The 17,264-nt window shown below is 46.4% G+C and overlaps 3 protein-coding genes across 6 annotated transcripts in view; 2 read left to right on the top strand and 1 right to left on the bottom strand.

The window, feature by feature from the left end:
• The window catches only part of LOC132451418 (class I histocompatibility antigen, F10 alpha chain-like), a 47,537-nt gene extending 39,183 nt beyond the window's left edge, over window positions 1–8,354 (top strand). The window contains exons 5-7 of one of the 4 annotated variants that reach the window (XM_060043967.1): window positions 5,940–6,038; window positions 7,101–7,168; window positions 7,660–8,354. In XM_060043967.1, the coding sequence (XP_059899950.1) occupies window positions 5,940–6,038; window positions 7,101–7,168; window positions 7,660–7,671 (179 nt within the window). In that variant the 3' untranslated portion in view covers window positions 7,672–8,354. Of the gene's footprint in view, window positions 1–4,854; window positions 5,271–5,939; window positions 6,039–7,100; window positions 7,169–7,659 lie in introns of those variants that run through there. The other 3 variants (XM_060043966.1, XM_060043969.1, XM_060043970.1) reach the window with 3 other exon arrangements.
• LOC132451455 (class I histocompatibility antigen, F10 alpha chain-like) lies at window positions 452–4,421 on the top strand. The gene is made up of 3 exons (XM_060044037.1): window positions 452–706; window positions 2,150–2,416; window positions 4,215–4,421. The coding sequence occupies exons 1-3, from the start codon at window positions 652–654 to the stop codon at window positions 4,403–4,405; spliced, it is 513 nt and encodes a 170-aa protein (XP_059900020.1). The 5' UTR covers window positions 452–651; the 3' UTR covers window positions 4,406–4,421.
• On the bottom strand, window positions 8,129–17,162 carry LOC132451521 (tapasin-like). Its single transcript, XM_060044059.1, is given in 7 exon segments — window positions 8,129–8,380; window positions 14,101–14,196; window positions 14,888–15,115; window positions 15,118–15,204; window positions 16,501–16,779; window positions 16,782–16,859; window positions 17,105–17,162. Coding segments are annotated over 7 exon segments (879 nt in total). The 3' UTR covers window positions 8,129–8,327.
• Window positions 17,163–17,264: the final 102 nt, after the last annotated feature.

The following is a 17,264-nucleotide window of genomic DNA, read 5'->3' as shown; positions in this document are numbered from 1 at the left end:
ACTGTAAGATATGATTTTTGTACATGTCATGGTGGACAGTGAGACCAGTCTTATTATGAATTATAAACATCACCTGATCAATTCTCACTGAAGTTCAACCATCGCAAGCAGTTCTAATAACTGATTCAGCAAAGAAGCGCAAAGAGCTCCCTGCGGGCATCCATAGTTGTTTTTTCCAGTTTTATGTCGTAGCCTACGAACTTCTGAGGGGCGTTTCCTGAACGCTCTATTTCGGAAGAAGGGAAGGTTTACGTGAATGCACGAAAGAGCTTCCGAGCTGCTTTGAAGGCGGCACTATTAACTCCAACTTGGTGATGGGGGAGTTGGAGAACAGTGACAGTGGCACTGAGATAGGGGTGGTGGTTTAGGTGGAGTGTGTGTGTGTGTGTGTGTGTGTGTGTGTGTGTGTGTGTGTGTGTGTGTGTGTGTGTGTGTGTGTGTGTGTGTGTGTGTGTGTGTGTGTTAGTTTCACTTTGAAGTTCTGAAAATGAATGACATTACAGCCGTATTTAATTCCTATTGGTCCAGACCGGCCCCTCCCTCTCCCTCTACCTCTTGTCCGCATGTTTCCTGGTCAGTGCGTCTGATGCTGGAGTCGGAGTCACGTCTCTGTGGATAATCTCCTCGAGCTGTTCTTCTGAATACATCGATATGAAGGCGCAAATAGGGCTGCTGCTGTTGGTCTTTGGTCACGGTGTGTCCTCAGGTAAGACTGACTCAAGTTTTTACTGTTCAAAACGATCTTACCAAAAGGTTTGATTATGGTCCCTGAAGAGACGATGCTTAGATTCCCTAATTTGGTTGAAAAGCATTTGATTATCCTCTGTAATGAGTTAAATTAATCCACAACGCGATTCAGCTTTTACTGTGAGTATTAAACTAAAAAGTGTTAAACTAAGTAAGTGTTAAACTATGTATTCTGGGTGTGAACTGTGAAAATGAAACCAGCGCACTGGTTTGATGATGTTCCTAAATGTATAATCTTTTATCAGAACCAAACATAAAACTTCAGTTAGGCGGGAAACTGATGGGTAATTTAAGTCTACTTTTAATACTTTTAAACTTTTTAAAGTATTATATTAACTCCTTATATCCTATTATTTACTTGTCAACGTTCTTGGAGAATCATCACGCAAGCACACACACGCAGACGCACAATAATAATACTATTATCATTGCTATCAATGTATTATTATGAAATATAATAATTATATTATTATTTTATTATTATCGTTCCAATGATACCAATGTGAAGATAGTTAAAATGCCGGCATTTTAAAATAAACTTAGAATTATAAAAACATTGTAATAGTTATTTGACTAATTCTTTATTATTCATGTCAGCAGTAATGATTAAGAGGCAGCAGGTTGTGTTGGAGTTGAAGGTCTGGACAGCCAGCGCTTTGCCTGGACGGCCAGGGGGTGGAGCCATGGGCCAGGGGGAGGGACCATAGGACAGGGGGCGGAGCCATTGGACAGGGGGCGGGGCCATAGGACAGGGGTTGGAGCCATAGAGCAGGGGGATGCCTTTCTGTGTAGAGGGATGGACAGTAGTAGTACTAACATGTCTGTCTGTCTACAGTGATGTACCGTGTTAACCTCTCTGTCTGTCTGTCTCTCTGTCTGTCTTTCTACAGTAATGTAAAGTCTTAACCTGCCTGTCTGTCTGTCTACAGTGATGTACTGTGTTAACTTGTCTGTCTGTCTGTCTGTCTTGTCTGTCTACAGCGATGAACTGTATTAACCTGTCAGTCTGTCTACAGTGATGTACCTTATTAACCTGTCTGTCTGTCTGTCTACAGTGATGTACCGTATTAACCTGTCTGTCTGTCTGTCTACAGTGATGTTCCGTATTAACCTGTCAGTCTGTCTACAGTGATGTACCGTATTAACCTGTCTGTCTGTCTGTCTGTCTACAGTGATGAACTGTATTAACCTGTCAGTCTGTCTACAGTGATGTACCGTATTAACCTGTCTGTCTGTCTGCAGTGATGTACCGTATTAACCTGTCTGTCTGTCTGTCTACAGTGATGTACCGTATTAACCTGTCTGTCTGTCTGTCTGCAGTGATGTACCGTATTAACCTGTCTGTCTGTCTGTCTACAGTGATGTACCGTATTAACCTGTCTGTCTGTCTGTCTGTCTACAGTGATTCACTCCCTGCAGTATTTCCTCACGTCGTCGTCTGGACTCTCAACCTTCCCAGAGTTTTTGGCTGTTGCGATGGTGGATGAAGTTCAGATTGGGCACTACGACAGTAACACCCAGGGAATAGTGCTGAAACAGGCCTGGACGGAAGAGTTATACAGAGATCATCCCGGTGAACTGGAGACGATGTCTGGAATGGCGCTGGGTGCCCAGCAGAGACTCAAGGCCAAGATGTTGGATCTGAAGAAGTGCTTTAACCAGACAGAAGGTAAGTTTACATCTAATGTCTGACCTCTCACATATAGATATTCATCATTTACACCCAGAATAAAGTTTCACCGTACTCCTAAACAGTCTGAAAATTGTATAAAATGCCTAAGCCAGGTAGCTAATTCTGAAGAAAGAAACACATGCTAACAGATATCTTTGGGAAACAACAAACAACACCAACTTAATCCAGAAAGAATTTTGGGAGGATTTTCGCGATTGCTCATTCACTTGACCTGCAGGTTGGGGCAGCGGCGAGCTGAATGCGGGCAGCAGGCTAACTGACGTGACTGACAACGAGGGAACACTGAACCAACCCCACTGACGTTACAATGTCTATACATCATGGGCCTACTTAGAACGTACACCCACAGTGGCGATCACAGAACATAAACGCTATGTTATGCAGTGACATAATGCCCCTCCTCCTGGCGTTGAAATCAATTAGCCTACTCCCCTAACTGAAATAAAGGACGTACATTTCTCACTAAATCTAATAACTATAAGGCAATATATTGTTTTTTGACTAAAAGTAGTCCAGAAGGCTAATACCACGGAGGAAAGAAATGACAAACATCATGTGACTTAAACTCGATCTAATTTGTTTGTTTATGGGCTACAAATCTAGTTGACTCGCCTTTTTTCACAACTCATAAGGAACCTTCACAGCTCGATTGCTAGCGACAAAAATACATAACCTGCATCGCTGCCAGTGCCGCCGGTGTTTTGTATTGGAGCAATAGTCGAGTGATGTCAAGTAAACAAAAGTCAAAAGATGCTGAAGGCGCAGAAATGGTACAGTCCACTGAAGGGGCGTTTGAAATCGCATGACATTACAATTAGGGCATTTAGCAAACGCTTTTATCCAAAGCGACTAACATCTGGTAATACACACATTGACACACCGACGGCAGAGTCCACCATGCAAGGCGACAGCCAGCTCGTCAGGAGCAGTTAGGGTTAAGTGTCTCGCTCAGGGACACATCGACCCTCAGCTAGGAGGAGCTGGGGATGGAACTAGCAACCTTCGGTTGCTCGACAACTGCTCTACCTCCTGGGCTAAGCCGACCCAACATTCGATTACTGCTTGCGTGATGAGCACATATTGAGAAATACTACTTTCCTTAAGTATTTCAGTAATCCCATTCAAGGGATTTCTCATCCATATCAATGATGCGTGTTTCTACAGTCCTGGCAGACATGTCTTCAATCCTGGAGGTGACTGTGTCTTTGTTTGTTAATCCGTTAAAGATAACCTCTGAACTGCTGAGGAAAGTCTCCTTTATGTATCCTCCATCAGAGAACCTGAGAAGTTCCACAGACAACGATTTTACAGCAAAGTACGCACACAGCTCGGTCCTTCAGGGAATAAATCAGACTGAGTTTGTCCAAATGGCTGAAAAAGGTGACGATTACACAACCTACTTCCTTAGCTCCTGCCATTATAAACTTAGATGTACTAAAACAACAAAGATAGCTAGCGGGCTAGCGGCATTAGCTCCGCTCGTCTGCTGGTCAGATGGAGGGGTTGAGGGTGGTGTAGGGTAGTGTAGGGGTCTGTAGGGTGGTGTAGGGGGGTTTTCGAAGGTGTAGGGTGGAGCTCTGGCTGGTCTTATTTGTTCATCGATTTATTGTTATAATGTTCATATGGTTAGTGTTGTGATGTCTGTGTGTATTTAATGTTAATGATCTCACCCTTTCTTTTTTCCCTCCTTCCATTTCCTCTCTCTCTCTCTCTCTCTCTCTCTCTCTCTCTCTCTCTCTCTCTCTCTCTCTCTCTCTCTCTCTCTCTCTCTCAGGTGCCCACATTGTTCAGAAGATGTATGGTTGTGAGTGGGATGATGATGATGATGAGGATGGTACTACTGATGGTTATAGACAGTATGGTTATGATGGAGAGGACTTCATAGCGTGGGACATGAAGACCATGACCTGGGTCGCTCCAGTACCTCAGGCTGTCAGCACCAAACAGAGATGGAATCAAGAATAAAGCTGAACTACAATACTGGAAGAACTACATCATCAAGGAGTGTGTTGATTGGCTGAAGAAGTACCTGGTCTATGGGAAGAGCACTCTGCAGAGAAACAGGTAGAGTCATACAGCCCCCTGTTGTCTCTCTCTCCCTCTCCCTCTCTCAGGAATAATATGAGATAGTGAATATATTACATGACAACAACTAGTGTTTACATTACAAAATAATATCTCCTCTCTCTCTCTCTCTCTCTCTCTCTCTCTCTCTCTCTCCCCCATCTCTCTCTCTCTCTCTCTCTCTCTCTCTCTCTCTCTCTCTCTCTCTCTCTCTCTCTCTCTCTCTCTCTCTCCCCCCCCCCCCCATCTCTCTCTCTCCCCCCCCCCCAACTCTCTCTCTCTCTCTCTCTCTCTCTCTCTCCCCCCCCCCCTCTCTCTCTCTCCCCCTCCCCCCCCCTCTCTCTCTCCAGAGCGTCCGCGGGTGTCTCTGCTCCAGAGGAGCCCCTCCTCCCCAGTGGTGTGCCATGCTACAGGCTTCTACCCTGACAGGGTGGTGGTGTTCTGGAGGAGAGACGGCCAGGAGCTCCATGAGCAGGTGGACCCCGGGGAGGTCCTCCCCAACCACGACGGGACCTTCCAGGTCAGCGTGGACCTCAACCTCAAGGCCGTCCCACAGGAGGACTGGGGGAGGTACGAGTGTGTGGTCCAGCTGAGAGGGATCGAGGACATCTTCACCCCCCTGGACCCCGCCCTCATCAGGTGCAACTCGGGTAAGACTGGTGTTGGAGGGGATGGAGGGGGGGAACACATGTCTCACCACCTCCACCTGACCTCATCACAACCACTGCCAGGTGTACCTGGACACTGCTGAAGCTACTGGGTAAACACACAGCTCTCAGGAGTAGCTCACTGCAGCAGAACACGGTGGATTGTTAAGGAGCGGGGCGAGGGGACCCAAGTGCTGGACACGGGGAAGCAGAGACGGGGTAAAAGGAAAGAGGGTTTAGTGGGACACGGGGTAGATGACAAGCTGGGGCGAAGCAAGCAGTAGTAATGCAGGCGAGGGTTCGGCAACAGGGAGTCAGTCAGGCAGGCAAGGACTCGGCGACAGGTAGGCAGAGTGATGGACGGAGAACTAGGGGAGAGGGGAGAGGGTTAGCAAGAGAACGGGAACACCGAACTGGGACGAGAGAACGCTGGTAGGACCGATACGAACTGGGTAGTTGTAAACGACGAACTGGCGCCGGCTGGATGGAGATCCCCGGCTGAAGTAGGAAGTGGAGATTGAAGTCAGGTGTGACGGAAGAATGAGGTACAGTGGCGTCAAGTGGCCACTAGATGGGGATGTTGGACCGCGTAGCAGAACACGGTGTGACAGGATTGTGGGTATAGTAGTCATTATTCTAGGGGAATAGTTACACTGACGCTATGTTAGTCATGGTGTAGCATCACGTGACCGTAGACATGTGGTCCAATGATGGAGGGATGGATGGGGGAGGCTCTCTCCAACATCTATTAATACATGCCTGGTTTTATTTTCTTGATTTACCTTCAGTGGGCAAGAGTCACATCCTTGTTTTCTTCCTTGCTGGTGTTGCTGTTGTTGCTGTTGTTGGTGCTGTTGTTGGAGTCTTTGTGTACCAGAAGAGGAAGGGTGAGTGGATCAAACTCTCCAGGAGGACTGACACAGTCTGTTCTCCACCTGCTCCTACTTCCTGTCCCCTTCCTAGATTCTGATTGGTTGTCTTCACACACTGGTGGTCAGGTTGTAGAAACCTCCACCTCTGAATGATGAACCTCCATAGAGAAGCTGTGGCATTAAGAATATGAAAGTCTAATAACGTGAGGATATTCACCACTGTTACAACACTAATCATTTCTCTATTTATCTGCTCTTATGATTAACTCCACTACCAACACAAAGACCTTGGTGACTTGTCTTGCTCACTGGATACAGCTCTATAGATCTAGATACATGTATCTCACTGGACTACACAGCTCTATAGATCTAGATCCATCTAGCTCACTGGACTATACAGCTCTATAGATCTAGATACATCTAGCTCACTGGACTATACAGCTCTATAGATCTAGATACATGTATCTCACTGGACTATACAGCTCACTAAATCTAGAAACATCTAGCTCACTGGACTATACAGCTCTATAGATCTAGATACATCTAGCTCACTGGACTATACAGCTCTATAGATCTAGATACATGTATCTCACTGGACTATACAGCTCACTAAATCTAGAAACATCTAGCTCACTGGACTATACAGCTCTATACATCTAGATACATCTAGCTCACTGGATGATACAGCTCTATAGATCTAGATACATCTAGCTCACTGGACTATACAGCTCTATAGATCTAGATACATCTAGCTCACTGGACTATACAGCTCTATAGATCTAGATACATCCAGCTCACTGGACTATGCAGCTCTATAGATCTAGATACATCTAGCTCACTAGACTATACAGCTCTATAGATCTAGATACATCTAGCTCACTGGACTATGCAGGTCTATAGATCTAGATACACCTAGCTCACTGGACTATACAGCTCTATAGATCTAGATACATCTAGCTCACTGGACTATACAGCTCTATAGATCTAGAATCATCTAGCTCACTGGACTATACAGCTCTATAGATCTAGATACATCTAGCTCATGACCTCACCTCCTCCCATTCTGATACTTCCCAGTTTCTGACACCAGCTCTGAGAACACGGAGGGGCAGAATCTGTCTACTGAGTACCAACCTCTGACCAGAGTCAGTATTTTATCACTTTACAATACTTATTCAGAGTAATATATTTACAGTTACATTTATTAGCAGCCTACTTTATCACAGCAATAGTAATAGTAATATATGAACAGTACTTCATCACAGTCATAGACCTCTGAAGAATAAGTCCCGCCTCCGAGCATCCCGGTTCCATGGGTCAAAAGTCTATGGGATATAACATGGGGTTTTTGAATGATCGTACACAACAAACTTTATAGGTGGGGAAGAAGTAAAACCTGCGTTCAAAGTGTAGTTCAAAGTTTTGAACTACACTCTTTTTCCATCTAGTTTTGACTTTGTTTTCAACTTTGTTTTGAACCTGGAAGCTCGGAGGCTATAGATTAACATTCATATTTTAACAGTACTTCATCACAGTAATATCTTAACAGTACTTCATAACAGTAATATGTTAATAGCACATCATCACAGTGATGTGTTTAATGTTTAATGCTGACTTGTGCTTCCTTGCTGTTTAGGGTCAAAGTTAAATCATGAAGAGGCTTCTCACGTTCAGCTTCCTAAACCAGGATGGAGTGGATCACTGTCATCTATAATCATTACAATCAGGCTTGGGACTTCCGCTAACTAAAGATGCTTTATTTGCTTGACTACAATATTCTTAACTTTATTTTCATAACAATCATCAATCTGTAAGAAGTGTAAATCAATTAGATCTCTCTATTTGTGACAGATTTGATTAACTCACTACACATTTGATTAACTCGTCTTAAACCTGCAATCTTTCGCTGATGCTTGGGTTTAATACGTGGAGCGCAGGAACAGAACGGAGAACGCAGTACGGCTCAGGTTCTCCCTCCATGGGGGGTGGGCGGTGTTCCCCCCGCACTGGGGGGTTAGGGGGGTCGCCTTAGCAACCACAGGGCCCCGCCTCGACTACCAATGGAAAACAGATAAAGGAAATAATAATAATAATGATAAAAAAAGAATTGTAATAAATATTTATTAATTATTATTATCAACAAAGTACAAAACTCTGGTAGGGAAAGAGAACAGACTTCCATCAGGTACAAAAAGGACAGATAAATAAACCGTCCCGGAGGACCGCAGGGCCACGAGACGCTCCTGGACCCCCTGGACTCAGACCTCCTGGGGGAGCGCTGTATCAGGGTGGGGGTCCCCCTGGTCAGGCCCGCCCTCGGGGTCTGCGGGGGTCCTCCGCTCGCCTCCGGCTCACTCCTGTTGAAGGGCAGCGTCCGGTCGTTAGCACAACGCGCGGCGGTCGTCCGCTATCGAGACCCTCCGCTACCGGTCCACCCCCCGTCTCCCCCGTCTCCCCCCCCTCCCCCGTCTCCATCCCTTCAGACCCCCCCCCCCCCTCCCCCAGGGGCCCCCAGTGCCCGTGACTCCCTGGGCACGCTTGATGGGCGATGCTGCACGGATGCTTGATGGGCGCAGCTGCACGGAGGGCTATGTACCCCCCGTGGACTACCTGTCCGCGGGGGGGCGCTGTCCATGGTGCTGAAGCGGAAAATCGTCCACTTTTTTATAAATTGTAAAAATATTACAAATTGCCACGAGTAGCGGACGAGTAGCGGACACGGACAGCCCGCCCACGCGGTTCTAGAGGACACTTTGGCGTCTGTGGACTCGGAGTCTCGGACGGTGGGTTTTCATAAGAATGAAACGCCAACAGCAGTTCGATTTAATGTATTTCTTTGGAGAGGGGATGAAAAGAAAGAAAGGACGTGTGAGTTGGTTGATTATGGGTTGTGAATCAGCATGATTATTCTATGAACCTATGTAACTTGAAAACGAGTCCCCCTCAAACCGCAGCAAGTATCCCTCAACAATGTATGAAAAGCAGAGTCTCTCTCGCTGCTAGTTTACTTTAACGTCAGACCCACACACCACGGGCTCAATAGGGTTAGGGTTATTACCTAATTGCCCATTACCTAATTGTATACACAGTTGTGTCTTTAGTTGTCATTGTCCAGTAAAAGCAGATAATTTTCAAATTAATTTATTTTGTGTAGTTAAGCTATGTGATTCTGAGCTGAGTGAGTTTTGTGTTGTTCAGATAATCAGCCTATGTACTCCATGTAGCCTAATCCAGTGCATGTTCTACTAGAATATGTGGCTCAGTATATTGTTCGACTAGAGCAAACACTTTAATGTGGTGTTTTGAGTTGTGCTGGGGTTAGGTTGCTGCTCTCTGTTGTTGGAGAAAAGGCACATTAAAGTTCAAATCCTTGAAATAACAATTGTAGCCTTGACTGTCTGTTCTGTTTGATTGTATACAGTCAGACGTGTTAACTTGAGGCACTGTGAAATAGCATGAAAGCTCCATGCCTACTTGGTTTTCTCACGTGAGAGAACTTGGTAAAGTTCCATTTCAATAAGATATATTTGTTAAGTTTGTATTTGCAGGCTGTTATGGGATACAGAATCAACCAGATGGCAAAGCATATTAGTGACGTTATAAACAAAGGGGCAGAATAGAAATGTTTATCTTTTTTTAAGTTGTTTTAGACTACCTCGATGCATTGGTATCCCACATTGTCCCACACAAACGTAGTCTTTGTCCCACATCTGGTGCACTGTGATGTGGTCACCCTGTTCATATCAGAGATCAGGTGGAGGTGTGGCAGGTGCCTGGTCAGGGCCTGACAATGTTAGATCACCTTTAAAGGAGGACAATGATAATATCAGTAGCTTTTGTTCACTGACCTCTGTCCATACGATGAATGAATAAAGAAATGTTCTTTATATTAAAAGTTAGATTCATTTTGATTTTGCATATTTATTCTGGCAGAATTTAGCATGATGACCAACTTGATTATTTCCCGGATTTTGTGTTGGTTACCGTAGTCCCTAAATCTATGTAGAAATGCAGAAAATGGGATTCAAATCGCAAAAAAGTGACGCCCTTGGCCACAATGGCAACACACTGCGGCATTGCTGCACGTCGGACCAATGGTCGCACTTTCCCGCCGGTTTGACTGAACATCCCCCCCCCCCACACAAAAGGTCATGTCTATTTACAAATTGACTTCCTTGTTTATGAACGCCTGAAACATGCCACTCATATCTCCAGTTGCTCCAGTTATGCCGTTTGGTTTCATTCTTGCTGGACAAATGACATTTGACTTCAATTCATGAATTATTATCGAATCCCAATAATTTCCGCGTCTTTATACAATGAAAGAGGGACTGATTATATTAAGTATTAGGAGTAGGAGTGGGAGAAGTAGTAGTAGTAGAAATAGTAGTAGTAGTAAGAGCAGTAGTAGCAGTAGTGGTGGTAACAGTTCTAGTACTACTACTATGTGGTCGTAGTAGTATTAGTACTACTACTGTGTAGTGGTAGTATTATTAGTTATACTACTGTGTGGTGGTAGTACAGTATTAGTTATACTACTGTGTGGTGGTGGCAGTACTAGTTATACTACTGTGTGGTGGTAGTACAGTACTAGTTATACTACTGTGTGGTGGTAGCAGTACTAGTTATACTACTGTGTGGTGGTGGCAGTACTAGTTATACTACTGTGTGGTGGTAGCAGTACTAGTTATACTACTGTGTGGTGGTAGTACAGTACTAGTTATACTACTGTGTGGTGGTGGCAGTACTAGTTATACTACTGTGTGGTGGTAGTACAGTACTAGTTATACTACTGTGTGGTGGTAGTACAGTACTAGTTATACTACTGTGTGGTGGTAGCAGTACTAGTTATACTACTGTGTGGTGGTAGTACAGTACTAGTTATACTACTGTGTGGTGGTGGCAGTACTAGTTATACTACTGTGTGGTGGTGGCAGTACTAGTTATACTACTGTGTGGTGGTAGCAGTACTAGTTATACTACTGTGTGGTGGTAGCAGTACTAGTTATACTACTGTGTGGTGGTAGTACAGTACTAGTTATACTACTGTGTGGTGGTAGCAGTACTAGTTATACTACTGTGTGGTGGTGGCAGTACTAGTTACACTACTGTGTGGTGGTAGTACAGTACTAGTTATACTACTGTGTGGTGGTGGCAGTACTAGTTATACTACTGTGTGGTGGTAGCAGTACTAGTTATACTACTGTGTGGTGGTAGTACAGTACTAGTTATACTACTGTGTGGTGGTAACAGTACTAGTTATACTACTGTGTGGTGGTAGTACAGTACTAGTTATACTACTGTGTGGTGGTAGTACAGTACTAGTTATACTACTGTGCGGTGGTAGTACAGTACTAGTTATACTACTGTGTGGTGGTAGTACAGTACTAGTTATACTACTGTGTGGTGGTGGCAGTACTAGTTATACTACTGTGTGGTGGTGGCAGTACTAGTTATACTACTGTGCGGTGGTAGTACAGTACTAGTTATACTACTGTGTGGTGGTAGTACAGTACTAGTTATACTACTGTGTGGTGGTAGTACAGTACTAGTTATACTACTGTGTGGTGGTGGCAGTACTAGTTATACTACTGTGTGGTGGTGGCAGTACTAGTTATACTACTGTGTGGTGGTAGTACAGTACTAGTTATACTACTGTGTGGTGGTAGTACAGTACTAGTTATACTACTGTGTGGTGGTGGCAGTACTAGTTATACTACTGTGTGGTGGTGGCAGTACTAGTTATACTACTGTGTGGTGGTAGCAGTACTAGTTATACTACTGTGTGGTGGTAGCAGTACTAGTTATGCTACTGTGTGGTGGTGGCAGTACTAGTTATACTACTGTGTGGTGGTAGCAGTACTAGTTATACTACTGTGTGGTGGTAGTACAGTACTAGTTATACTACTGTGTGGTGGTGGCAGTACTAGTTATACTACTGTGTGGTGGTAGTACAGTACTAGTTATACTACTGTGTGGTGGTAGTACAGTACTAGTTATACTACTGTGTGGTGGTAGCAGTACTAGTTATACTACTGTGTGGTGGTAGCAGTACTAGTTATACTACTGTGTGGTGGTAGTACAGTACTAGTTATACTACTGTGTGGTGGTAGTACAGTACTAGTTATACTACTGTGTGGTGGTAGTACAGTACTAGTTATACTACTGTGTGGTGGTGGCAGTACTAGTTATACTACTGTGTGGTGGTAGTACAGTACTAGTTATACTACTGTGTGGTGGTGGCAGTACTAGTTATACTACTGTGTGGTGGTAGCAGTACTAGTTATACTACTGTGTGGTGGTGGCAGTACTAGTTATACTACTGTGTGGTGGTGGCAGTACTAGTTATACTACTGTGTGGTGGTAGTACAGTACTAGTTATACTACTGTGTGGTGGTAGTACAGTACTAGTTATACTACTGTGTGGTGGTAGCAGTACTAGTTATACTACTGTGTGGTGGTAGCAGTACTAGTTATACTACTGTGTGGTGGTAGTACAGTACTAGTTATACTACTGTGTGGTGGTAGTACAGTACTAGTTATACTACTGTGTGGTGGTAGTACAGTACTAGTTATACTACTGTGTGGTGGTGGCAGTACTAGTTATACTACTGTGTGGTGGTGGCAGTACTAGTTATACTACTGTGTGGTGGTAGCAGTACTAGTTATACTACTGTGTGGTGGTAGTACAGTACTAGTTATACTACTGTGTGGTGGTGGCAGTACTAGTTATACTACTGTGTGGTGGTGGCAGTACTAGTTATACTACTGTGTGGTGGTAGCAGTACTAGTTATACTACTGTGTGGTGGTAGTACAGTACTAGTTATACTACTGTGTGGTGGTAGCAGTACTAGTTATACTACTGTGTGGTGGTAGTACAGTACTAGTTATACTACTGTGTGGTGGTGGCAGTACTAGTTATACTACTGTGTGGTGGTAGTACAGTACTAGTTATACTACTGTGTGGTGGTAGTACAGTACTAGTTATACTACTGTGTGGTGGTAGCAGTACTAGTTATACTACTGTGTGGTGGTAGCAGTACTAGTTATACTACTGTGTGGTGGTAGCCGTACTAGTTATACTACTGTGTGGTGGTAGCAGTACTAGTTATACTACTGTGGTGGTAGTACAGTACTAGTTATACTACTGTGTGGTGGTAGCAGTACTAGTTATACTACTGTGTGGTGGTGGCAGTACTAGTTATACTACTGTGTGGTGGTAGCAGTACTAGTTATACTACTGTGTGGTGGTAGTACAGTACTAGTTATACTACTGTGTGGTGGTAGCCGTACTAGTTATACTACTGTGTGGTGGTAGTACAGTACTAGTTATACTACTGTGTGGTGGTAGTACAGTACTAGTTATACTACTGTGTGGTGGTAGCAGTACTAGTTATACTACTGTGTGGTGGTAGCAGTACTAGTTATACTACTGTGTGGTGGTAGCAGTACTAGTTATACTACTGTGTGGTGGTAGCAGTACTAGTTATACTACTGTGTGGTGGTGGCAGTACTAGTTATACTACTGTGTGGTGGTGGCAGTACTAGTTATACTACTGTGTGGTGGTAGCAGTACTAGTTATACTACTGTGTGGTGGTAGCCGTACTAGTTATACTACTGTGTGGTGGTAGCAGTACTAGTTATACTACTGTGTGGTGGTAGCAGTACTAGTTATACTACTGTGTGGTGGTAGCCGTACTAGTTATACTACTGTGTGGTGGTAGCAGTACTAGTTATACTACTGTGTGGTGGTAGTACAGTACTAGTTATACTACTGTGTGGTGGTAGTACAGTACTAGTTATACTACTGTGTGGTGGTAGTACAGTACTAGTTATACTACTGTGGTGGTAGCAGTACTAGTTATACTACTGTGTGGTGGTGGCAGTACTAGTTATACTACTGTGTGGTGGTAGCAGTACTAGTTATACTACTGTGCGGTGGTAGTACAGTACTAGTTATACTACTGTGTGGTGGTAGCAGTACTAGTTATACTACTGTGCGGTGGTAGTACAGTACTAGTTATACTACTGTGTGGTGGTAGCAGTACTAGTTATACTAGTATGTAGTTCAGTACCAGCAATGTTCCTGAAGGCCAGTGTGATGATTCCGTAGAGCAGCAGCGCCACGGCAACCATCGCCATGGAGTCCTGGATGGAGGGGGTGCTGAACCCTGAAACACGCCCCCCAACACAACCCCCCACAGGTCAGCCCCGCCCCCTGGCTCACGTCCCTGTTGGGCTCCAGCCAACACTCACCTGTCTGCTGCTCATCTCCTCGATGAACTCTAAACCTCACGCTCCGTTCTACTCTAGACAACAAACATTTGAGTACACACGTGTTTTTTAAGAGAGGCTTTACAGAAGCAATAGTCAACCGTTGTATTCATGTGTCAATAGATACAGGTGTGTTCATTATGATATGTTTACACAGGTATTCCTACATCTGTGTTGACGCAGGTTTGTTCATAAAGGTGTGTCAATAGATACAGATGTGTTTCTACAGGTATATTCCTACAGCTGTGTTCACACTGGTGTGTTCCTACACTTGAATTCACAAAGGTGTGTTTATACAGGTATATTCCTACATGTGTGTTTATACAGGTGTATTCATGGAGACACATATGTCAAACGTTTCAGATGTGATCATACAGATGTATTCCTTCAGGTGTGTTTATAAAGATGTGTTCCGGAAGGTGTGTCAATAGATACAGGTCCGTTCTTACATGTGTGTGTCACACAGCTATTTGAACAGCTGTGTTTTTACCGGTGTATTTCTACAGGTGTTTCTACAGGTGTGTTCCTCCAGGTGTGCTCCTCCAGGTGGGTGCACAGACTCAGACCAGAGCCCGTCCCGTCCCTCACCTATGACCTCTAGGGCGACCTTGGAGCGCCTGGTCCCCCCACGGTGTCGGGCCACACACACCAGCTCCCCCCCCCGGCCCAGGGCGCTGGTGTCCAGCTGCAGCAGGTTGCTCTGGCTGTAGGTGCCGTCCCAGGCCTCCCGGTGGCCGGACAGGCTGGCCTCCCCCAGGGCCGCGGGGGCCCCGTCCGCCCCCAGGAACTCCCAGTTCAGCTCCAGGGGGAGGGGGTGAAGCCGGACGCCTCACAGCGGACGCTGAGCACCTGGCCCGGGGCGGCGAGGGGCAGCGGGGAGGGGCTGATGGAGAGGGAGGGGGGCTCTGCGGGGGGCCACAGGAAGGAGGCCATGTTAGGGGTCTTCACGGCTCGTGGTGACAACACTGGGGGGCCTCGGGCCCCGTACTCTCTGCCGCCGGAGCAGCACTGAGCCCTCTGGTCTGGGGCGTCCTCTCTCAGGTCCACCGCTCTGACCTGAGTCTCAACGGGTCGCTGTCACGTGACCAGGGCTGGGAACGATACTTTAACAAAGTAATGAGTTATAGTTACTCACTACTTGTTCCAAAAAGTAACTGAGTAAGTAACTGATTTACTCGATAATAAAGGTAACTAGTTACCAGGGAAAAATTTAGATTTTTCTGAGCAGTTTCCACTTAATTAAATTAATTAATGTATTAAATGGTTCAAAGGCCCTGATATACTTCTGACTGAATTTTAATTTGCTTGGTTGCAAAGGCTGTGGAACACCTGCCCGAATACTACAGAAAACCCTACATGTGACACGTCGGTGGGGTCATGTGACGTCACTGGTTACCTTTGTCACTGGTTTTCTGTCTCACAAAGATCTGCTCTGGATTCTGAGAATCATATCTCCATCATCCTCACCCACAGCCTGCAACTCTATGACATCATCAGAGCTCACCTACCGCCTCCAGCTCTATGACATCATCAGAGCTCACCTAGCGCCTCCAGCTCTATGACATCATCAGAGCTCACCTACCGCCTCCAGCTCTATGACCTCATCAGAGGCGGTCCTACCACCTCCAGCTCTATGACCTCATCAGAGGCGGTCCTCACCTACCGCCTCCAGCTCTATGACCTCATCGGGGGCGGTCCTCACCTACCGCCTCCAGCTCTATGACCTCATCAGAGGCGGTCCTCACCTACCACCTCCAGCTCTATGACCTCATCAGAGGCGGTCCTCACCTACCACCTCCAGCTCTATGACCTCATCAGAGGCGGTCCTCACCTACCACCTCCAGCTCTATGACCTCATCAGAGGCGGTCCTCACCTACCGCCTCCAGCTCTATGACCTCATCAGAGGCGGTCCTCACCTACCGCCTCCAGCTCTATGACCTCATCAGAGGCGGTCCTCACCTACCGCCTCCAGCTCTATGACCTCATCAGAGGCGGTCCTCACCTCCCACCTCCAGCTCTATGACCTCATCAGAGCTCACCTACCGCCTCCAGCTCTATGACATCATCAGAGCTCACCTCCCGCCTCCAGCTCTATGACCTCATCAGAGGCGGTCCTCACCTACCGCCTCCAGCTCTATGACCTCATCAGAGGCGGTCCTACCACCTCCAGCTCTATGACCTCATCAGAGGCGGTCCTCACCTACCACCTCCAGCTCCACGGTCACCTGGGCCAGCAGGTAGGGGCAGGTGCACGGCGCAGACGTACGTCCCGAGTGCCGCGCCTCGGCTTCCTGCAGGACCAGCGACGCGTTTCCTGCGGCGTGGAGGCCGGCGAAGTCCAGCGCCGCCCCTTCCTGCGGGCCGGGGGCCAGGCGGTCCGTCTTCCCGTCGTAGGCGAGGACCAGGCGGCCCTGACCCCTGAACTGGTACCGCCACTCCACGGCGAAGCCCCCCGCCGACAGCGGGGACGAGGGGTCCGCCAGAAGCGGCAGTCCAGCAGCACCGGCTCGCCCAGTCTGCACCGCACCGAGACGGTCTCAGTGAGCACGCTCAGAACCACTGCAGGGGGGGGGGGGGAGGAGAGAGAGAGAGAGAGAGAGAGAGAGAGAGGAGAGAGAGAGAGAGAGAGAGAGAGAGAGAGAGAGAGAGAGAGAGACGAGAGAGAGAGAAATGGAAGGAGGGAGGGAAAAAAGAAATGGTGAGATCATTAACATTAAATAAAGGTAAAGGTAAATGGGGCATTTAAACTGGCTACCTATATATATGTTTGTACCTCAAAGCCACCTCATCTATAAACTATGAACTAGTAACTCCCGCCCCCCCCAACGCTGAGTACAGGGTTTGAATCCCTTCTCCTCTCATCAGTACCGTGGGGATGGATGGTTGCCGTGGCATGCGCGGGCGACCGTGGACAGAGCCAGCCCCCCGTCGAGGCCCAGGACGGTAAGCAGAACAGCCAATCAG

This window comes from Gadus macrocephalus, chromosome 22, assembly GCF_031168955.1.
Source record: "Gadus macrocephalus chromosome 22, ASM3116895v1".
Classification (NCBI taxonomy): domain Eukaryota; kingdom Metazoa; phylum Chordata; class Actinopteri; order Gadiformes; family Gadidae; genus Gadus; species Gadus macrocephalus.
Note: the sequence above shows the minus strand (reverse complement) of the source record. Positions and strands in the feature narration are given on the sequence as shown.